The sequence below is a fragment of the Lagopus leucura genome, unplaced genomic scaffold, assembly GCF_019238085.1.
Source record: "Lagopus leucura isolate 7727_CA_CO unplaced genomic scaffold, USGS_WTPT01 Super-Scaffold_100004, whole genome shotgun sequence".
NCBI lineage: Eukaryota > Metazoa > Chordata > Aves > Galliformes > Phasianidae > Lagopus > Lagopus leucura.
The window spans coordinates 40,788,401-40,813,089 of NW_024962264.1; the positions used below are offsets into that span (position 1 = coordinate 40,788,401).

The following is a 24,689-nucleotide window of genomic DNA, read 5'->3' on the forward strand; positions in this document are numbered from 1 at the left end:
GAAAGCAAGTACCTAATACTAAAGTCACTATGGAAATACACATGTCCAGTTGCCTAGAAAACTGCTTAATTATACCCAATAATTGAAAAAACAAACAAGTAATCAAGATAAAGGATTAAGCATTCCAGAGTAATATTAATCAATAATCTGCACTGTAAAATAATTTCATTGTATGCATTAGAAAGACACCATTCATCAAACTAAGCCTATGTTGATAAGCTGACAAAGTACTTCTGTATGGCCCTTCAGACACTCTAAACACAAAAAACAAACTAATTAAGGATGGCATGCATTACTTTGATTCAGAGAGAAGTCCCTTTTTTTTTTTTTTTTTTTTTTTTTGTTTTTTTTTGTTTTGTTTTGTTTTAAATTTAATGGAAGATAAACACATGCATGTCTGGAACCAAACTATACTTCAAGGGAAAGACTTGAAATATAAATCTGAAATATGTCTGAACAACTAGCAGTATGAAAAACCTTTCTTCTGGAACTGGCTCTCCTTTTTTTCTTTCCTCCCTCACTTGGGGCTGTCATTCTGTCTTTAGCAGAACTTTGTTTCATAAAGAGGAGGCTTTCCTACAACATGCTTTCTTAGAAACTCCTTCATAATTATCAAAGGTTAGTAAATATCCTTCTTGATTATTTCTCCAGACTATTTTTCTGCACTTCAACATAATCATTATTTTAATTTTTGTATTTTATAATACTGAAGTTTCATGTAGGCCACCACTTCTGACAAACTACAACTTTGATAGAGGCCCTATGATTTTTGCATGTGTCCTGTAAGAGGGAGTTATATAAAATTATATTTAAGGGAGGCCTACAACCTATTAGTGGAAAGGATTTCCTATAACGGTAATTTGAGCAACAGAGAAGACATCTTAAACCAATCTCCCAGAGAAGTGAGCTGCAGGTATTTCCTTGCTCATTCCAGCATTCCCCCAAAATAGCAAGGATACACATTAAGCAGTTGTTAATGCAGACAAACATCTGAGTCACTGCCCCAGGTGTCAGGGGTTCTAAAGAGCCTCTGCCAGCTCCAAGTCTGGAGGCAAAGGGCCAGATGATTTCAGATGATTTTAGTCAGCAACAGCCTAATGCATTACATTAACTGATATTAATTATTGGTAGTAGACTTGGGAAACAGAAATTGGTTATCAATTTATTTTAATTTACTTACATAAACATAGCATAGCAATGGTAACAAAAATCACATTTTCCGTTCTTGTATCATTCTTCCTACTGACATAAAGTGGAAATAATTCCAGGGAGACTTGACAATTTGCTGATAATGACTTTTTGTTTTTATCTGAATATGGGCAGACTTCAGCAACACATTTATGTCATTAATACAAGCTGCCGCTTTTTCTTTTTAATTCAAACTAATGCTTTATTTGTATTTTTCAAGAGCTACCTTTTTGATTTTCAGCATAGAAAAGCTAATGCAGGAGAAAAGGAGGAGGAGACCAACTACAAATATTTAGTCAATATAACTTCTACGAATTCTGCTTCAAATTCATTTCTAATGTAACTGAACAGAGTCACAATTTTGTATTAGTAGACACATAATCTAGCAAAAGATTTGACAGCTTCACACAGGATAGATAAAAGAGGCTTTGCAATAGACTATATGCATATTCATACACCATTTACCACTCTATATAGAAGCCACCCCTCCAAATCCATACCTGCTATAACATTCTCAGTACATGTACACAATAATGGCAGAGAGTTGCTTTGCGCTCAGGTGAGATACAACCACACAAGCGTACTGCCTTCAGTTGTGCAACATATGTGATCAAACATGAACAATTATGGACAAATACATATTTGTGCCTTATGGATTCCTTCTTCCTATCTTTGTCCAGGCCAAGCTCCCATAAATCAAGGGCATCTGGATGAAGATCAGAAGAATCTATGTGGTACTGCAAAAAGATCCAGATCTACATGGCCTTACACAGCTGAACTTTGAGAAGCTTATTTCAGCCTGTACTCCTTTTTCATAACTCCACCAAATTTCCAGCAAATGCTAACTTTATTTACACTGATTCCTGAAGTCTGAATAACACCAAAATGCTCTAAGTCTAGAGAACAGAGAATTCTGAAACAGCGCAGGAGACTGAATTAACAATCATTTTCACACTTCATTTGCAAAATATAAGCAATTAATATTGCAAAGTTGCTATTCAATGAATAAATGAAGATGAAATCAATAAAAAATGCTTACACACATAAAAAAATTTGTGCACATATGCATATAGTCAGCTTCTGACATTAGAAATCCTTCTGGTCTGAGAGCCATAGCCTCCTAGGGATTGATTTAATGTTTAACGATAAGCAACCTGAATCAGTTCTGCAAGCAGAAATAGACTTGAAGTTGGGCAACTGTTTGCAATCAAAAACACTGCTCAAAATGTCTAGCTCAAATTAGGCCCAGCAGTGCTTGATATTCTCTTGCATGCCCTCCATACTCACATCAAACCAGGAAAAGACAAACAAGCATCCTCAGCAGGTACTGCAGAAAAGGAGGAGAAAACAGTAGCAGGAGGTATCTGGTGAGGCATGTTTCTGCTAGTATCTTTTAGAGCAAAAAAACACGTAGATGAACTCCTGAATACTATGATTAGTTTTGCATGTTTATCTCTGAAGAGAGAAAAAGAAAGAGCCCCACACTGACAGGAAGTGACAAGCAGCTTGCCCTACAGCTTGTAGTATGTGCATATTTGCATATGTACCAGAACACTCCACAGCTTTGCTCTGCATGCTCTCTTTAATTAGTTCACCATCCAGTTTCTTTTGCTTTGGCAAATTCTTTCTCCTTTTCTCCATTCTTACCCTTTCCTCCCTTTTGTTTTCTTTTTGTTTCTTCCTACAAATAACTGAATTTTAAGTCCTGTGCAATTCTCAGCTGCCTCTTCCCCTGCACCCCATAATGATTCCCATGCAGCAAACCCCTCGTTACTTCAGAACCTGATCTGAAGAGCTGCTCCCAGTGGTTTGTACTGATGTGCTCCAAGCCTAGATCCCAGCGCTGAGGCTCTCCTGGCACAGGCTTAAGAGGGGCCCAGACACTGTGCTTATTCCTCAGAAGTCCTTAATCTGGGGTACTTCCTGCCTGCTCATCTAGGTTTGTGGAAATGTACCACTGACAGCTCCTGCAAAGTGGCTGGGAGTAGCCTGGCAAGTAATTATTTGGGCTTCTCCTCCTGCTGTCATCTGCCTGAACTCCTCTGTGCGTGCTAAGCTGAGCTACTACCACAGAACCTAACACTGACTACTCAGGGGCATCTACTATAACTTGGTTCTTTCATACTGCTAAATTGCAGCAGATAATGATTTTAAAATTAAAATGTAGGAGAACATTTGAACAACCAAGCTGTATATTTGTTTTAGTGATCCCAAAACAGCTTCTATTAGCTTATAGCTTCTAACAGTCTATTCAGGAACTCTCCAGGGACCCAAGAATTTCTATTTTTGTCTCTCAGAGAATTTAAGATGTTAGTCTACGTGATGACTTGCATTAATAATTTTAACAATCACAAAATATTTGTGGGCTTTCAGAACTGCAGACTTTTTCACTCTCAACTGCTCTTTATATGCCTCATTTATTTGAAACAGACAACTTTAAAATTAGATGCATTTATTGAGCATTATCTGTGTGAAACACAGCCAAAACATTTTTGGATAGACACTAAGAATCTGTTTTAATGTACTAGCTTGCATTCATTCATAATCCCTCAGTGAAGTTTCCTCTCCCCAGCAACAACTTCACACACGCACACCTGATATAAGCAACAAGCATTTTTATCCTGTGCTGCAATCTGAAGTGAACTTCATTGGTGGCTTACATTTTCCAGGTCTTAGTTTCTCAAAATGCCTCACCAAGATAACGATGGTCACCAAATCTGCAATACTTAAAGGCTTGTTGATGAAAATACCTCTATACAGTTTAAAGTGTCATTCAGTTGATGACTTCACAGTCTGGGTTTAAAAAGGTAATACAAAGGCACACATTCTGCCAGACTACTATTTTTATTAACTTACAGCAAAATTAGAACACCAAAATCAACTACAAATTAAGGTGCCTTCAGTACTTCTGAAACCTTCTCCATATCCAATGTCTGCACCCTTGTGTTTGCAAATACATTTCACTGCATTTAGCTGCTGAGTACTTCTTCCTAACATGTGGTACAGAATCAACATCAAGCACTGAAAAATCCCTCCCATATATGGTAGAGTAATGAAAACCAAAGCTCTTCAAAACATTTTCTCTGTAGACAAAAATATCTCCTACAGGGTTCGCTGAGACAGACTGCCAAGCCTGCAGCCACAGGGAATGCTGGGTTAGAGCAGCCCAGTCCAAGTAGTACATCAGCTTTTTAAAGCTGCACATATACCAGGTCTGTTTGCTTTGCCATTTGAACAACTACTTTCACTAAACTGAAGAGAAAATTTATCTGATTGAGTAATTAATGGTAATCCCACTTTGAAACAAAATAGTGGCAAATTCACAGTAACCAAAAATCTCCAATTTTGTCATACAAAAATTTCTATTATAAAGCAGTGAAATAGCAAAAAATAAATAAATAAATAAATAAAAAAAATAAAAAAAAATTAAGGAACTTCTGCATTCCTTTCATGCCCTAAGACAGGTGACTGTGCCAAACATCCTCAGTCTCAGCCGCTCTCCTCCTTAGTGAGCAATGCTTCACCAACAGATGTATAAGAAGTTCACTTCTATGTCCTACTCACGGGAGTTTTTCTTACAGTCAAGAAGTAACATACATCAATAGAACTGATATGAAATGCTGCTTTTTTTTTTGCCAATACTTCCTTTTAGTACAGCTTGCAATGTGCACATCCGTAAGATGAAAAATGTTTTCACTACTTAAGAGCACAGTAAAGTCCAGCTTACAGCCATGATATCTTTAAGAAACTATGCAAGATTTCAAGTATACTTGGGTCTTTAAGTGGGTTTTCAAGTATCCTATGTGGTAGAAGAGTCAATCCAATAGATGTCATTCAGACATATAGTTGATTAAAATCTTTATGTCTGTTCCTCTTCAGAGTTTCAGACTAACTTGAGAAATTTTAGTATAGCGCAGAACAAAACCACCCTTCAGAGCTGCAGTAACACAAACTGGTAATTTTCATCTCTGACACAAGCCACACTTTTCAAAAGTAGAAGCTATAAAATGACATCTATTATGTTTTAACCCATATGATTACAGAGTACAGTGTAATCACACTCAGATGATGCTTAGCTGACTTACTTCTGAAATTACAGTTCTGTGTAGCAAGCAGTACTTCACTACTGCATTTATTATACAGACTGACATGTTTAGGAAGGAAATCTCATTAAAAAAAAATGCAAAATGGTAAGACAAATTTCCATAAATGAAATCCTTATCAAGACTTGGTGCTACTCCCTCTCCATCACCCTCAGGTCTGCAAAAGATTTCAGAACAAAAAAAAATACCCCACCTCAGCTGAGAAACTTTGCTTCTCCTAATTAAAATAGTTGCAAATATAGCAGTTTCATCACAAGACAAAATTAAAATGTATTACACAATTATTTTAACTTTGTCTTAAAAAAATCATTATGAAAACCTCATGAATTCCAATCACTGCCTGAGAGAATCAGAAGCCAGGAAGCTCTTCAATACAGGAGCCTAGGAAATAACAGCAAACTATAGCATGGTAACATTAATCCCTTGGACTTAGAGCATGCAGATGAAACATCTGCACTGGCATCACAGGCAGCTCAGGACTTCTAGTCCCAAGCATGAGATTTTCCTTATTTAAATTGTCAGTGCAGCACTGTGATCAACAATAAAAGTAATTGGTCTGCAGAGAATGAGTATTTCTTTTCCTGTGCCACAGTTAATATGCAAAGCAGACAGTTTACCTGTAGAGGGTAAAGAAGTGACTGCAGCTGTAAATTTTACACCTGACATGAGGATTTCACTGGTCTGCTTACTGGAGTGCTGCTCCCACTTCTAGCAAAACCATTAGAATTATCTACTGACTTAAATGATTCAGGAACAAGTCAGGATTATTTTACAGATCGTAACATATATACTGCTGAGTAATTTGTGTGGTCAGTAGATCTATCAATGAAACTTGAGAAAAAACGTAAATCTTTAAGTACAAAATAGTTATTCTCATCTGATTATGCAAAAGCAGCCAATGCAAGATAGTGTTTATGTCTTTTAATTTACTGACAATAAAGAATGGAAACAAAACATTTTTAAGGCATGATAGGAAAATGTGATACTTTAGCATCAATTTTCCACAGCCTTTATGTCCCAACACTACATACATTTGCAGAAAAGCATATGTATACAAAACTGAAAGAAGTAACATAAGCACAGAAAGCTAAACATGCATGCATGTTTTATATATCCATATATATCCATCCATACAAAACCAAGTATGTAAATTTCATATATGGAATAGAAATCCATGTAAACAGACATACTACTAAAATACTTTGCTTTGTCTAAATTCAATACCAACTAAGACGTAATTTGCTCATGAACTTTTAAATAAATCTGGGATTTTCTTTGCCTTCTGAACAACATATACAAGTAAAGAACAATCTCACATAAGCAGCGTACCTGTGTTCATTCTGACACTGACGGATTTGCTATAAAAGTCTTCAGATTTCCTGCGAAGAATAAAATGATCTATTAATTTGTACAAGACATGAATATGTGGCACAAAATGGCAGTACAACTTCTCAGGGAAGTGGAGAATCAACACGATATAAACAACAGTCCTATTTTAATGTGGCTTTAATTAAATTGGCACTGCATGTTCTTCCAAAGTTAAAGATGAGCTGGTGCTTCCATTATAAGCTACTCTATTTGTAAGTGTTTAGTATCTCTCTGGTAAACATTTGCTCTGGGTTAAAAATGTAGTAATTGATTTTTGGTCCTGAAACTATAAACTAAAGAAGACCAGTTTAAGAACATGTTTAAAGTCTGCTTATGTCTTATTCACTCTTCTGCGTGAGGAAAGATACAAAGCATAGGCCTCGTAAGATTTTTTTGAAGCAAACAAAGTTATTAGATCTTTCCTCATATGTTTCCAAGAAGGAGATGTGTCTGTTTTCATCCAGTGATTTATCACTTCTCTACAGACAACACAACATTCTTAATGCTGCCCACTGCATTGCTTTGCACTGTAGAATATGTTTTGGCATCCACAGAAATCCATTTCAGTTGACCCACTGGAGTCAACAGACAGGAAATGAAGTTGTTATATATTTGGTTTCCAAGCTCAGCAATGTGCTTTTTAAATGTAGTAATGTGCATGAAAATAATGTATGTAGAAGCTGTAGCACTTATTTAGGCATCTCGACTCCATACAGTACTTACAAACTAACAAGAGCAGAAAAAAGCAATGAGAAAACCCACAACTGCAGAAAAAACAGGACACTCTACATTAACAGGCCACTTCAACCTACTGGTATAAGTCACAGCACCAACTGGAACAGTATTTTCCATCTCAGTTTATGACAGTTTATGTTTCAAATTAATCTGAGGATCAGGAACTTTAATAACTCTTCTCTCTCTCAGTCTCTTTACAGTACTGCAGCAGCACAAAAAGATGACAAAGAGAAATGCAGAACTGGTTTCAAAGAATACCCCATTCTTACCACAGATAAGAGCCACAGAGCCTGCTGTGTACTCAGCAGTCTCAACTGTGTTTTACATACATGCTGCCCACTATAATTTACTTCAGTGATTGAGAAACACTGAAGGACAAAAACGTATGAGCTGAAAACAATTATTCTCCCTGTGCACTGTCCCCATCGAGTTCAGAGTAAAGCAAATAGAAAATCATAGTAAAAAAAAATAGAGAAGGTAAACAACTCGATGTTGGAACAGGGACCCTTTCTTTAATGGAAGACTTGAGATAACTAATATTTAATAAAATTTAACAGTGACAGAAAATCAAAATAGAATTTGAGCTCAGCTCAACAGGTGGACTGAATTACCTGTACCTCTGAACTGACAATAAAAATGTTCTCTTGTATTCATAATGAAGCCAGATTCTACTCTGCTTGAAAAACTTACTGGTAAGCGATTCTTCATGCTAAAGTATGTGAAGAAACTGTCTGAACTCTGCTGCTATTATCCAAAGACAGTTTTTGACAGAAAGCATGTATGATAAAAAAAAAAAAATAATTAAAAAAAAATTTTTTTAAACCTTAATACTTAAATACTATGGAAACAGTTATCTGGCAATGAATGAAGTTTAAATCACATTCTGTTCTGCAGCTATCAGAAAATGATCTGAAAATTTCTAGAAGAGCTTTAAAAATTAAGGCAAATGATCTCTTTTTTAAATCTTTTTTTGGATAAATAATCTTTGACTAACACTTTGGATTTACATAACAGCAGCAGAATATTTTTAAAGCCCCGATTTCTTACAACGTTTTTGGGCTGCTAGAAGAGATACCATTTTCAAGCCTTCTTTTAGCCTGGAACTGAATCACTGATGGTACTTGCAAACAAGCAGTGAAATGCAACATGATATTTATTTTCAGACCCAACCAGTACAGAACTCTTGGAAGACTGTGATGCCAAAATGATTTTTAGCAGGTGGCTTTGATATATTTATAGTGAAGATTGCTTAACTCTTACTGAAGTTCTAACACACTACCCTCAGTTTTAGCACTTAACCTTTGTCCTCTTTAGACTTTTTCTATCCTGATTACACTGCATGACTGACTCACAGTGAAGGATTCCAATACAAATCATTCACATTTCCACATTAATCTAAATTTCCTATAGAAAGAAAAACGCACAACTTTGTATACCCGAAAAGTATGCATTCAAAGAAGGTCATATCAATTGAACTGACACAAACAGCAGGCCTTGCAGTTTAACTAACTGCTACTGCTCACTTAAAATTATTTGGAATTTTCTGTTGGTAGAGAGGTAAAGGATTGCCCAAATACTTAATGGTACTGGCAGTAGGATTCAAATGAGCACAGAGAAATTAACAGTCAGATATACAAAGGCAATGGACTATAAAAATAAAAATTTGCCTTAAAGAACATGAAGATTCTTACTTCAAGAAATTGGTGGAGAAGGGGAAGCAAAGGGATTTGTTTTGCATTACAGTTCCTACTTTGCCTCCTGAAAATTGTTTGGAGTACATGGGCTTGCAGAAAGCTTTAATCTGAGTGATGTAATGACTATTCCTCTGGAAATATCAGACAGTCTTCACTACCAAAAGGATGTCTCACAATCAGCTTACATATTCAGCTCTTGGATGCTAAATCGAAGGAATGCCCATAAATATAGTGCAGACACGAAGTACTACTGGAACACATCAGCTTGCAAAATCAACAACTGTTGATTTAGTCATCAAGGTCAGGTAGGTCTTCTACAAAATTCATACCTAATCCTAGATGATAAGATAAAGGAACACCAAGTTAGCCAGAGTAGCACGGGGAAATTTTCCACTGAGAAAAGTTGTGCATGCTCCACCCCTGGAGGTGTTCAAGTTTGAAAGGGGCAGTGGGCAGCCTGATCCAGTATCTTAGTATTTGGCAACCGTGCCTGCAGCAAGCAGATTGACACTAGATGATCCTGGAGGTCCTTTCCAACCCAAGCCATTCTATGAAAGGGTTAACGCACAGAAATGGGTTAACTTGAGTACAGTTAACTTGAATACAGCTGCAGTTACCACTGCTTTAGTTTCAATAAAGACGTAAGATACATTGCTGTATTATTTCTTGATAAGACCTTATTTCTTGATAACACCACAAAGATTATTTCAGCTCAGCAATACTTTGCACTGTGAAAGGTTACTAAGAACACTATTAGGAATCTCACTGACACCAGCTCTGTTCTCCCCAAGAGACCTTGCAGCTAGTTGTGATTGCTTCTGTTCCTGATAAGTTATGAAGTGTGGGGTTCTGCGGGGAGCCATTCTGTCACACCCCTTCTGTTCCACATTTCTGTGCAGCTATAAAAAGAGTTAGTGAGAAGTTAAGAAAAGTTTCTCCACCTTCAAGAGCACAAGATGCATCTCTACTGTTTGAGGCTCAATTCCATTGTTGATATTAGAGCACTTACAGGTGCAAATGTATCACCCAACCAAGCATCAGCTAACCAAATGTGAGCATAGGCTTTCTGAATCAAAGTCTAAATGAGCAGTAACATGTTATTATCTGCTTGCACCTCATCCAAAGAATTAAGATCATCTTTGTTAGTACCCTTAATCTGTAACTAGGTAAAGACAGAGAACATTAAAATTCAGAATATCCTTTGATAACAAAAAGGAGAAGATACTCTTTTGGAAATACGTAGAAACCCTGAAAAATGTCATTACAGCTAAATTCTTAGCTTAATGATTTGTACATTCTTAAATGCCACTTGTAAGTATCAGCTCAAACTCATCCAGCTTATAGGTATCTTTCATGATCTGTCTCTGGCTCTGTGGCCTGGAGTGCAGAAAATTTTGAAATGCTAGATTACTCATCTGTGTAGATAACCAGCAAGCAAACTCCAAGAAATGAGTTGTTTTCTTTCACAGTTTTTGAAAGACTGGTGAAGAGCAAGGTGGTAATTTGCTTTGTTTGGTATATTTTGAATCAAAGCATTCAGACTATTGCTATTTCATTTCCAAAAGAAACTGGCAACGTCCAAATAAACTGTGTCTGAAAATACTGCTGATGAATTCTACTTAATAGCCTGAATGAGACTCAAAGAGAAAATACTATCATACACACAACTTCCCTTTCCCAAAAGCAGCAGATCTTAGTTATATTTCAGCTTCTTGGTTCAGAGTACTATGATAAATTGTTAGTTTCATTGGCTAGAATCAACTAAACAACTTCCTCTAGTTTGCTAGGGATTAGGGATAAAATTAGGGATTAAAACTTGAAGACATTCCAACTGTGCACAGTATCAGTACAAGTAAATTAAGTAGGTATTTAACTTTCAATGTAAGCCCAGTTCCCCTGTAGTAAAACCCCCACAAACTACTTAAAGCACTGAGGAGATTTCATCTTGAAAACCACAAGCAGTTCTAGTTCCCATGATCAAGAGATCAAAGAGATCACATACAGGAGAATTCATCTCAGGAGTGTATGGCTAACCATTCTTTATAAACACATCAAGTGGACATAACTGGAGGAAGCAGAGGAACAATGTTGGCACAAGTACTGCTACAAACTATTTGTCTTAAACATAAGTTTGAAAATCAGAGTGTGGTTTCTACTCACAGAAGCCATTAAGGTCTGAAACATTTATCACAACTGCTGTGGTCACAATCAAGAGCCTGAATTTGGCAAATGTATGAAGAAAAAGTCTGAAGGAAAGAGAATAAATTTGATAGCACATCACTTTCCAGGCATTTCACTGTTTTCCCAATGTAATTTTTCCTCTGAGAATGCTACAAATGCAAGATAAGGAAGAAGTGGTATGGTATTCTTTTCTTTTCCATATTTCTTCATAAAATAGGAAGAAAATCAAGTGAATATTTGATGACAGAGAAGAAGTAATGAAACTATAGAGAAAAACTACATGTTTCTAATCTGAAAGTTCCTTACAGCAATTTTTGTTGTTGCATAAATTGGGGGGAAAATTCACAATTGCATTTTAAATTGGTATCAAGTTAGAGGTAATTAGAATATAAACTTGCACATTTTCTATTATTTATTTTTCTAACAATACACAAGCTTTCTAGATCACTTTTTGGAAATATGGAAAGTTTTGACAAAAGAGGGTCTGATTAGGACATGTCAATCATTTCACCATGATCAAGTAGCTTATTTTACTAAATACTCTACTTAACACAAATACTCAAAATTCCATTAACTCAAATTTTTATTTCCCAGAAGATAAAAACAAAAAACAAACAAACAAACAAAAAAACCAACAACAACACCAGGCCGTATACAACCAGTTCTCCATCTTTCTCAACACACAAATACCAAGATTCATTAGAACTATGTTCCTATTTAAAATCCATCATGTTAAATATGAATTCATTAGTCTTCAGGAACTAACAAACACATGACAAAAATTTGCAGAATCTTGAAAAGCAATGATGAAAGTAAAACTTGGTAATTACTTCAATCATTACATTTGAATGATTAAAGTACCATTAATCAAAATTCCCGTGTTTATAGAGCATGATACACAATGCATTTCTACATGCACAAATCCCCACTTAAATATCATTCCTTCAAAAAAAATTTTTGAGGAAATAATGTTCATTCATGAGAGCAAAAATCCTTTCCTATTTTTTTCCTTTTTAAATTTAGAAAAATGCTTTCCTGAAATAGATGTAATTTTACATCTATTTAACAGAGTTAGACCAATTCATGGAGTAAGATTCTGTAACATATTCTTAACAATTATGCTGTAGCAACAGAATTTAATTCTAGACTTCTAAACATGCTCGTAAATACAAAAAAAAAAAACCCTAAATCTATATAAATGATGATATTAATTAAAATGTGATTCACTGGAATATTTTCATCCTTCTTATTTACGAAGATACATAAGCTCAATGGGATCACATAGGCAGATACTTTATCCCTAAGTACTTAAAATTTTCAGACAATTTTGTCAAATTTTGGCAGGCAGCCAGAGGCCTAAACAAATTTGACAGTTTACTGTTCTGTGAGTAATTCTCACAAAGAATACAGATGTTATTGAATCCAAATGGGTGATCTACCCTAGATCATGCCAGGAAGAAAAATTACAAGCTATATATGGATAGTCGCTACATACCTTATGATCTTTGCTACAAATCAAACAAGGAAAAATACTTGTTAGAAATCAGATAATGTTCAAAAATTACAAAGGAGGAGACCATGCTGATGTGAACTGAAGAGCCATAAAATGTGAAATGATAATCAGAATACTTTAGTTACAAAGCAAAACTAGAGCAGATTTTTTCACTGTTGATCTGAAAAGACACCAGATTTCTCCAGTTCTGTTGCTCAGTGAACTATTGGTAGCCTTTCAATCTGCATAATGACATCAGACTAATTGCAGAAAGATCAAGCAACAGTTAAGTGGCAATGAGTTTAAACACAAACAAGGAAGACTCATCCAGAGTCACAGCTGCCTTTTGGGACAGTAATTCCTTTCAGCTTCTGTTAATGTTCACGCTAAATGACTCAGCATTAAATGCTTCAAAGAAACTCAAATGCTGTAAACTTTGATCTTCCCTATGTGCTATAACAAGTGTCTTATATCCGGCTGTTTGTCTCATTAACTCTTACCATGTTTGGCTATATCTGAAGAATCTCAGCACTCCTTTTCGTAACTCTGATCCCCTCAGAGACTTAACTGGTTCCACAAAAGATACTTAGTCGCAGCAACACTATGTGCTCACAAAACACAGTAAACTTGCATATGACACATAAAGAATAGATCAGCTCTGTAACCTTTTGTTTGCATGTTTTCCTGATACTACATTTTGCACTTTTCTAGGATACACAACCATCGTTTCTCATTTCAAATAGCTTTACCCTCCCTCTCCATACATGCACGTAAAACAACACACCTTCTATTGTCTAAGCATCACTGTTAGACAGTTGAGGGAAGTGATCATACGCCGGTGTGACCTCACCTTGAGCTCTGTGTGCAGTTTGGGTGCCACAATACAGGAAGGACATAAATCATTAAAGAGCAACCAAAGGAGGACTGTGAAGATGGTGAAGGGGCTACAGGGCAAGACTGCATGAGGAGCAGCTGCGGTTCCTTGGTTTGCTCAGCTCAGAGAGGAGACTGACGGGAGGCCTCATGGCAGCCTACAGCTTCTCACAGGATTGGAGGGGCAGCACTGAGCTCTGCTCTCTGTGGCAACAACAGGGCCTGAGAGAATGGCACGGAGCTGTGCTGGGGAGGGGCAGGTTGGATTTTAGGGAAAGGTTCTTCACCAGACAGTGGGAACAGGTTGCCCAGGGCAGTGGTCACAGCATCAAGCTGCTGGAATTCAATAAGTATTTGGGAAATGCTCTCAGACATAGCATTTGGTCCTGTGAGGAATCAGGAGTTGGACTTTAATGATCATTGTGGGCCCCCTCCAGTTTGTGAGTCTGTGATCCTGCAGTTTACAACACCAGTGCATGTCCTGTACTTCGACTGTTTTAATACCTAATGAAATCCAACATGCTTCAATAAAACAAAAAGCCACAATTTTTTCCTAGGATAAATAATCAGGTAAAGAACTACCAGCAGTTATAATTAGTAGCACAGTTAAACTCACATTATTATGAACTCCTAATACTAGCTACCTGTACCTGATAACTGAATTTCAGAAGTTATAGAGATTTGGTTCATGTTTAAAGATTGGCTGCTTATCTTTCTCTTTCCCTCTCAATTTTAACTGTCCACCAGCACACTTAAGGTCTGCGATTTAACTCATACTCTGCTGATCCTGGAGCAAGCCAGAAATAGCATAACATTAAAGCTCACAGCTTTAGAGAAGAGAGCGTACAAAATGCTCAATCTTTACAGAAACAAGGAATGAAAATAAATCTTTTTAATTGAGAAAAAACTACAGTATTTGACAGAAACAGCCAAGAAAGAGAACAAGAAAGCACAAAAGGAACCTGACAGATGCTGTTTGATATCTGAGGAGCTGACAAGACTGAAACGTGAGTATGAATCTGCAAAGTAACTTGAAATACACTTAAGAACATAAAGGAATTATACAGTTTGTCTTCTCCACATGCCTTTCATGTAATTGTACCATAAATTCGTATTAGATTGCCAATTATATTTATTCAAATATATTAGTGGGAGATTTCCAGTACTGAGTTGTCTGGCAATTTTAATTCCAGAAGTAGACTACTGTGGCATTCTAGAGGAATTCAGGGGTAACAGCAGATTTAGACCACAAAGCAGGAGCCACTGAGGTAACCTGTAAAACCTGAGTACCTTGGAAAAAAAATAGAAATCAGGCTTTGAAAGGGAAATGGAATCTGCCCATACAGTGGTACAACAGCCCCTTGACTGATGGTTATCCAAAGCTGTTGCTGAAAACCACTCATGGGAAAAGGTCCCGTCATCTCAGAACCGTCCAGTGACCCACTAAACAAAAAGACCAAGAAAACAAAGGATGTTTATGTTACCATTTACTGTAAATTAAGATCTGTTTATGGAAGGGGTTTTATGTAATGGCTGAATTATTAAATTTACAGTCATTCTCAAATAGACATGGTTTCACATACCAATTAAATCTACTTGCATACCTAAGAAGAAAAATCAGTAGTGGACAAGTTTACTGGTTTGTTTTTTTTTCCCCTATAAATTCCCATCATTTTCCTATCAATTTAACTTTTCAGTGACATTTCAAGGATAGTACCGGACCATTTTGTCAAGCAGTCTTACATGGTCCAAGGCACTTTTAGGGCAGGTACCACATGGCATCGCAGGCTATCTTCTATAATAGAGCACTAGCATTTGGTTTCTATACCTGGTTCTGCTATTGACTTTCAAAATATCATCTTACCTTCATGAGCTTAGCTTTCTTTTCCCCTTGTTTGTAACTTCAGGGACTGACTTCACAGACATACCAGGATGAGATCCTCGTCTCTGCTAAGATGCAGCCTTTCCCCAGTGGGTAGATGTACCAACCAACTATTCCCTCAATTTTTTTTTTTTTTTTTTTTTTAAAAGGTTTCCCTAAATGTTCAATCAAACTTAAAGGAAAAGTCTAAATTTTCGTTAACCATAGCTGCCCAATCCTTTGATCACTGGGCAAATAGTAGGTGCTAAGAGCAACCACTTGCTAAGAGAAGGCGTTAAAAAATTGGTAATAAAATCAGTGCAAAAATTCTACAACCACAAAACTGTTCTAACATTATTGAAATAAAAGTGTACCATAAAAATAATTTTCAAAATAGTATTTCCCAAGATTATTACTGTTATGGTTTTTCAGATGAGAGTTTGTATAAGCGTAACTATACAGCATATGGTTTTCTAACATAAAAATTGTTATCCAGAAAACCAAAAAATTGTTACCTATTCTACTTTATTGATATTATATTTACTTCCTGCAAGTAACATTCATGTCTGTAAGAGCTGAGTTCATATTTATCAAGTTAAACTTTATTAATTAAAGAATTGATTTTCCCTCTCAGTTCTCCCCAAGAATTACAGATAACATATTTCTACCAAGAGGGTAAAATACTAAATTATTTGGTTAAATATTTTGGTATTAATAATGCTATTTCACTACTTATTGCTCAGTTCATGTTTTTATATATATCTTATATGAATGTAGTACTCTGATATTTGATTTTCCAGTGTGGGGATAAAACATTATCATGTGACATTCACTCTTGCTATTCTTACAGATCTTAAATGAGAAAAAACTGCTCAGTGCTTCGGTTCAGCATTCCAGACAGTGAAGGTCAGAGTCAAGATGATTCCTGAACAGCACAAAATTGCCTTTTCTCAGTTCTGTCTGTATAACAACAATAGGTTGAATGATCCTATGAGTCATGTCACACAGATGTTACCTCAAGAACATTTAAATGGAATTCTCAGTGTCAAAGAAAACTAAGTACACTGACCACACACATTCTGTAAAATGAAAATACTCCTCTATAATCTGGCATAACCCTCCATTTTTTCCAGTGAGAAAATATATGAGAACATGTGTATACATATACACATACACCCACACACCTATATCTTTTGCCTGCAGTCTACAAATATAATGATTAAAAAGCTGTATCTTAGGAACTATAATGATGTAACATAAAATTTTGATTGCTTTAAGCACAATTAATTTGCCTGTGTATAGACAGAATTATGTTCTTCCTGTAAGGAGCTATGCAATAGTGAACCTAATGGTAAGCCCAGCATGTAGCCCTGAACCTCATTTATAACTTAATTATTTTCCTCGAGGCTTATATTAAGCATTGATCACTGGAACAGCTATGCATTTCACCACATTATTTTTGGCTCAGAAAGATACCATATTCTTAGTGAAATAACAGAGACTGGAAATAAATTTAGTAATTTTGGGTGTCTGAATTAAAGATAATTTTTTGGGTCCATTTTATCAGAATACTTTCAACATAGGTAGTGCTAATCAAACTCCCCCTTCAAACCAACTGTGGGCAGTGTGCCAAACACTTCCCCAGATCCAGCCTGAGACTGGTTCCAGGCATGCAGCTACTCAGGAACAAAGTTTGGAATCACTGGGGAAGAGGACTGAGTACCTGCACAGCACTGCAGAACATAGCCACACAGCACAGTAAACGCTACAGTTGGGAGCTTCCTGTGGTAATGCACAACGTGAATACCCCAGGAGCTGTGTGCGCAAGGACACAAACTTGTATTCCATATCATTCATCTCTGCTATCACACACACAGGTCAGCAAATGAGAGAAGGATTGTAGGGCTCTACAGCAGAGTACTTTCATTCCTTCCTATTACTGTATCCCATGAGAAGATTCAGCTTGTGCTCTGGATGAGGCAACAGCTTTGCAGAAGAAATACAACATGAAACCATTGAAGTAATTGCAACCATATAGAGAGGTAGCTTAAATTCCAGCATCTCCCACTCTCAGCTTTTATAACAGCAGCATAAGTGTTTCTCATGCAATCATTTAGATTTTTTCTTCCTAAAAGATGGAAAAGGTGGCCCTACACAGACACCTGACTCACTTTTCTATTAACACTAATTGCTAATGAAGTTTGGCAACTGCAGTAAGCTTTCAGCTTAAATTCTCAGTCCCAGATTCCTTTCTAGACAGTCCTACCTTTGTCTGTTCGACTTACTTAAATGCCAGTGTTCCTGTAACTGCCCTCCAAACACAACTCCCCCTTCCCCTGCCACAGGCTGTTTGTCACAGTCCAGATCTCTTATTCCCTCAGTTTTCAAGCCAAGCAGCCTTTTCCCCTTCAAAACTAGTCTATAGGGGGTCTGAAAGAATAGCAAACACTGCCACTTTAGTTTCAAGCTAGATCTAGTGTTCTCTGTAATAACAATTACATGAATTACACTCAGAAGCATTCGATTCTCAAGTCTAATTTTCTGTTCCTGTGCAATGAGGACAGATCTCCAGATATTCTCACTTTGCTAAATCTCTACTCAGCATCAACAAGCAGACTTTTCAAGCACACACAGTTTTTGAAAAAGGTAGAAGTCACATTCCTAATGAAGCTAGGTTAAAGTTTACATCTGTGTTCCAGTCGCTGAGATCCTAACCATGGTAAAATATAGGTCATCAGAATTCATCAGAAAGTGAACAAAATAATTACAGTATAGAACCACAGCTCCTACTTTTTGCCAGACAACTCAAAGCAGGACATGCTAAATGAGTTCATCAATAATCGGTGCCATCAATCTATGCCAATTGGTTTATAGAGTTTAATAATCCAGTTTCAAACAAATTGAATAATTTTGTCTTAAGGTTTCTTTCAGCACTATCATGACAATGTAGCTTGTTTTGCTTCCTAAACAAACGAGTGAAACTCTGCCAGGGGTACATCCCCAGGAGTACTGAAGCTAACAGGAATCTTCCACTGGCTCTTAGTGGGTTTAGTAGTTGCCTTCTGTGTGAATGTGAATTCAAGGTTATCAAATGTACCTGCAGTAGTAGCAGTTACTCTAACCCTGCCACAAGTGCTATTCAGGGCTTCATTGTTCTGCATTGTAAGCATCACTCAACTAATTTGTGGAGTGCTAGCACATGAGATAGTATCTGTTACAGGAAAACTCATAGATCAGTTACATGCCTTGCTATAATACCAGCTATTCCACCTAATCAAGTGTAGTACGAACAACAGAGAGGATAGATAATGTAAGGGAACATCACAGAATATTTTCCTTTATGAGCTACTATTTGGTTTAATTTATTATTAAAATTAAATCCACAAATTAATCTGTCGTATGTAACTTTTTCATGCTATTTTTACAGCTTTTTTTTTTTTTTTAATTGGCAACAATAAGTGCCATTCCTGTAGCAGATGTTCTCAGTTCCCACACACTTAATTATAGTTTTATAATACAATCACCTACCCTACAGAGCATTGTAATGTGCTGTTCCAAAAGTCTCTAGTACTTGCTCATTACATTCTGCTGCTGCATAGAGCACCACTGGTTTGAGCTGTACACCAACTCACATCCATGTCACAAGGAGGTAGGCTTCAACTTTAACAGGTACTTCACATGAGCCTGCACGAACAGCCATAATGGCACACTTTGTTTAAAAAAGTTCAGATAAAGAAATTATCATTATGGTAAATCACATTACATAACTTTTATTAACACACCAGTCTACAACTTAGAGCAATTGTTCCACTGAATTGCTATTTCAAATAGAATGAAAAATGGAAATTTAATTGGAAACAAATCAAACTTTCAGCAAATTAGGCTTAGAAAAATAAATAAGTTTACTTTGTATTTTTTCCAGGTTAAAAATGATTACAAGTCATGCATGAATTTTAGCTGCTTTTAATCAATTCTGTTGTATAAAATAAGACATAATTCTTCATGTGAAAAAAACAAAAAACAAAAAACAAACCCCAAACAAACCCAACAAAATAGTAGCCCAAATTTTAGAGTTGCATAGCACAAACAAACAGTAACAGAATTATAACTGCCAACTGCACAACACATCTGTAGGTTGAGCCCATAACTCTTTCAGTTGCTTTCACTCCATAATGTATGAAAACCAGGTTTTTCAAACAAAATTCTGTAGTCTGACACCTTTCAGCTCACCTATGAGGAAACACGTGCATTTTGACAGCAAGGCATATTGAGTGTTCTAGCAGCTCCAGCTCACTGAGATGCTCCCCAGTACTCCAGTGCCACGGTGCTCAAGCTGAAGCAGAGCCCAGCAAACCTCGTGGCACAGTGGCTTTACAGCTACTGGTGTCAGACTATCTGCAGGAGTAATGCAGAGTTCTGTAGAGACGTGAGTGAGATGATCCCGAGAGCAGCAAATGCAAAAAAGTACTTCAAATTCAAGTGTACTTTAAATTCAAGACATTATATTCAAGTGAAAAGAAGATGACTAAAACAGAGAAGACGAGGAAAAAGACTGTGGCAAGGAAAGTTTTTTGTAATATATTGGAAAAATTTCCCAAAATTGGAAAAATTGGTTCCAAATGGAATATAAATTGACGAGTGCCTTTTAAAAACCTATGGGCTACATCTGTGAAAATACAATAGCTGTAGATCTCATTCATAAGCTGTACATCTACTTTTTATGATTTTGCGTTTAGTAGCAACATTATTTAGAATCTGTTATTTCTCAATCATTCAATTCTATACATGAATTTTTGAACTTTACTTGCACTTATAAATATGTGAGTGTTCACGTGAAGCAGTCAGACAGATCTGTACAGCTATTGCACAGCAGATGGACAGAGAAGTAAGCTCTTGTTCTTAGGTGAAATACAATTGCAGAACAGATCTCCTCACATAGCTTCAGTGAAAGGATCATGCCTACAGAATGTACACATTGCCCTTGAAAAGACAGCAGAGAACCTGAAGAACTCACAGTTCTCTCCAGTGAAGGCAACAAAAACTACCAAGAACATAAAATAACTCAAAGGAGGCATTCTTAAGAACAATAGATTTGTAAAATATTTTATGATAACATCAGAGAATTTACTGTATATCCTGAACTTGCAGAAAGCAAACCAGTCATGATTAATCCATAAAAAATTTAAGGTGCAAAATGAAGTTTTACATAAATTGTTTTAGTGAAAAACAGTCTTCGTGTAAACAAATACTTCCCCTTCCTTATGCTAGTATTTATTTAGTGCCAGTTCAAGATGTTTTGATTTATTTACCATTCTCACAATAAAAAGTCTGCAATTTTCAAATGCTGTGTTAATCATGCAGTAGTAGATATGGCTAAGTCCTCTGTGGATATCTAATGCAAGCTATAAGCTCTGTGTTCTAATGCTGGATTGCTCCATACTGACATCAACTGAGTGACACCAGCATGAACAAGAAGAATGGAAGATAAGGATTTATCATTACTTCAGCAATGAATTATTAACTGGGGCTGCGGCATCCAAAAATCACTGAATCTGTTATAAACAAACCAGCAAATGCTTCTGAAACTTGAGCCAGAAGTACAGCTTTAAAAGAATGGGTATCTTCTCCTGTCCTTGGCATTCTAATTTTATACCGTGCACCCTCCTGTCACTCACAACCTCAGTGCTGGCTAACAAATACAGAGTAAGCAGCAAAAAAGACAAAAATATTTACCTGGATCATATCCTCCATCATAATTCAGTGGCTGTAGAAGTAAAGCAGCTATTACTTACCCTGTTTCTAACGATTATTAGGAAAATCTCTCCTAAATATGTGTACTTGGACAAAAGCTGGCCAGTCATGTATAACAACTTTTCACTTCCATGAGCATAGAGAACTAAGTGCTGCATGCCAAATTCCTCCAAGGAAAAATTCTGCACATAGTGTAGGTACATAACACCAAAGACCTCTATTTTCTGCTAAAAATGAAATAATGCTTAAACTTGATGTCCTCAGAAGTTTTGCAAAAAAAATCAACCTCATTTAGGTGGTACTCACTCAATACATAAATGAGTTGAGTGAAAAGGGAGTCCTTAGTATTAACAAAAAGCCTATTAGTATTAAGAAAAAGCCTATTAGTTTAACAAAAAGCCTATTTGAATATTAGTGATAAGAAAGTCTTACAAATGAACCATTTTCTTTAAGCTTCCCATAATTCTGTCTATTTGTCCACTAACTTCCATTCTTAGAAACAGTGTAGAATGCAAATACTTCTTGCTATTTCCACAGTTGTTACAAGCCAGTGCAGTTCAACTAAGGTCAGTGGCGCCCTTTTAAACATTATCTTAGGATCCAACCCCTTATGCACATTTACTTCTAAAATGTTTCAGATGAAAAAGCCTTGTGTGTAAACAGAAATGGCATGTTACAGAACTTCTGTCACCACTTATGACACCAAACATAGCAGGGGTTTTCTCGTTCTCTAATTTAAGCCTTAAGAGTCTATGCAAATACAAACTTCTCCTACATAAGTGATCTATGAACACCCACCAAGCTGCATGACTATAGTTCATGTAAACCACAATTTATAATAGCCTGTATATGTTAAATGGAAAACAATATATGTTGTTATATTGCCATATAGTAAACGGAAGATGACAGAACAACAACTGAAGTTCTACCTGTGCCTACAGAAAGCAGATGCAGGATGTGTCTGAACACCGCATTTGCCTGTGGAAGCATTGTAACAGATGCAGGCTGTTCGGTGGCTCTAAAATAATTGTTGGGTTTTGCCATTTTTGGTTTGTAAAAAATAAATTTATAAAGGACTTCACGTACATTTTTTAGACTAGCTCAATCTTCTCCCTTTACAGAAGTACTATTTCCATAATGGCAAATGTGTGTAACAACTTCCTGACTTTGCTGCATGAACACAGCCTGCTTCAAAGATGACGCATTTTTGTTTGTGCTATCTCAAAACAATGTGACATATCCTTCCTTTTTCCCCACCATAGAATTCTGCAAATAAGGAATTACAAAAGAGTAAATGAATTAATTTTGAACTGAATGCAGTGAGTCCAGTTGTAAAAGTAGGCACTTAAAACAAGTGAGAATCCTGCATTTCTCTTCCCAGTAAACTTCTGAGCTCTGAAAGCTGGATTATAGCCACTTGTTTGAAGAACCTCACCTTTAACTTTTAATACAGAAATTCACTCTTTTTAAGAGCTACGTAATATCAGAATAACTAGAAATCTGTTTCTCATGTAGAGGATTTCATTTGTAAAAATACTGTTTTAGTGACATAACCGAGGCCATATGCAATTAAACAGCACTTTTGTCAAGCTGTGTTCCAAGGCATGAGAAGATGAAAATTCCCCTGTCCCACTGATGTCGATCTCTTATCTGAGAAAACTTACTACATGAGCTGATGAGCTATTTAAGAACACTGTTGGGTTTTTTTCCCCAAAAAAACTCGCACATCTTTTATGAAGTTAGAGGACGCTAAGAAACATGAAACAAAGTCATTTAAAAGCAGTCCTACCTTTTCCTGTAAAAAGTCAAGCATCACAGGACTGAGTTTGTAATACATCCTCACGGCAGCAAGGTTATCGAACCATTTCATTTGTTTGCCAAAACATTAGTGTAGGTGAATAAAAAGCCAAATTGTAGTGAACAGCCACCCTCAAACACCTCTTGGCTGACTGTTTAGCAACTATACAGTTTCACACAGTTTTGCCTGCGTGACTCACAGAGAGAGAGGACAGGCATTAACACTGACAACTGAGCTGTTTTCAGACACTACTGTTGTCACTGTTCATGCAGCAGATTTCCTTGAAGTATGACAGCAGGAAACAAATATGGGTGTAGCTGGACAGGCACACAATTGTTTTGAACTTCCACTGGATGCAGAGTTACCGTGTCGTGTAGAGGTCAGCGCAGTCACAGAGTTTCTCTTGCTGAGAGGTGGTATCCCAACTGCTTATTTGATTCATCCTTACAGCTCCTGCCACTGTTTTCAGGCAGACACAGAAAGTATTTAACACCAGAGACAGGCTGGCAGTAGCATTATGAGAGACATTCTCTCCGCTTTGCTTTTGAAGAGACTTTTAAATAGGTGTATAAGAGGAGCCTTGAAAATTCTTCTCAGGGGATAAAAAGAGGTAATTCTGTAATGCGAGCTAACTTTCAGTAGTCACAAGGGACAATGCAGTGCATCCACTAACAAAATCCTCTCTGTATTAGTTTAGACTGCTAAGGCTTCTGCTAAGCAAATTATCCACAAAGGATCTCAGAGAAAATTAACCACGTTGTTTTAGGGTACTTGGACTCCTTTATCAAAGTCAGAACAAGGAATTGCTGTGACCTTTGACAGAACCTGTCATTTTATCATATATGCAAAACAAAGAAGGGCAGGAGAAAATGCCTGCCAGAAATTGTACTGAAATTTCTGAAATTTTATATACTTTTTGATTCCCAAAGCCAGGTTACCACTCTTGTAAGTTTGGCTCCTTATTCAAAAATAAACATTCTTTGCAACTAAGTGCAGCTGATTTTTTTCACTGGTCACGAGGCACCTTGGCAGTTGTACCAAATGCAACTTAAATCTCACTGAGGCTATCAGACAGAGGGAAATAGCTGCAGAGGGGAAGAGGATTCCCCCAAATACTGAAGGAACTGATCTCATAAAGTTCTCTACACCAGGGATGAACAGCTCAATGCAGCACACAGACTGTGCAGCTCCACAGAACAGGATCTGGGAATTGTGCTGGACTTCAAGCAGCACACCTCAACAACAGTAAAGGCAAACTGCAGAGGGATGGTGTTAGTTAGCAAGAGCATCACCAGCAGGTCAAGAGAAGTGATCACTTTGCTCACATCGTAGAAATATGCTACTGTTGTTGAGTGTTTCACCTTTCTTTCAAGGCATGGAATCCAACCAATCTGAGATTATTAATTTTGCAAAGTTAAACTCATTGAACTACAGAAGTAAAATACCTTTACTACTGTTACTTCAATTTTAGATGCCCGTCAAGTATATCTCTATCGCTGCTTTGAGCATTCAGGTCAGCTCCAATAACAGTTCAAAAAGTCTTTCATCAGATAAGTAATTTATCAAATAGGTAAAGCATGCATTTTTTGCTATGAAGAAATTGTTCAATAACCAGTCATGTTTCTCATACTGTGTAAGAATAGGC

The 24,689-nt window shown here is 36.7% G+C and overlaps 1 protein-coding gene across 34 annotated transcripts in view; it reads right to left on the minus strand.

Annotated features, from left to right (window-relative positions):
- The window catches only part of SORBS2 (sorbin and SH3 domain containing 2), a 142,740-nt gene that overhangs the window by 66,803 nt on the left and 51,248 nt on the right, over positions 1–24,689 (minus strand). For 32 of the 34 annotated variants that reach the window (XM_042871276.1, XM_042871273.1, XM_042871274.1 and 29 more), the window contains one exon: positions 6,621–6,670. In XM_042871276.1, coding sequence (XP_042727210.1) covers positions 6,621–6,630 — 10 coding nt within the window. In that variant the 5' untranslated portion in view covers positions 6,631–6,670. Of the gene's footprint in view, positions 1–6,620; positions 6,671–23,035; positions 23,271–24,689 lie in introns of those variants that run through there. The other 2 variants (XM_042871282.1, XM_042871287.1) reach the window with 2 other exon arrangements.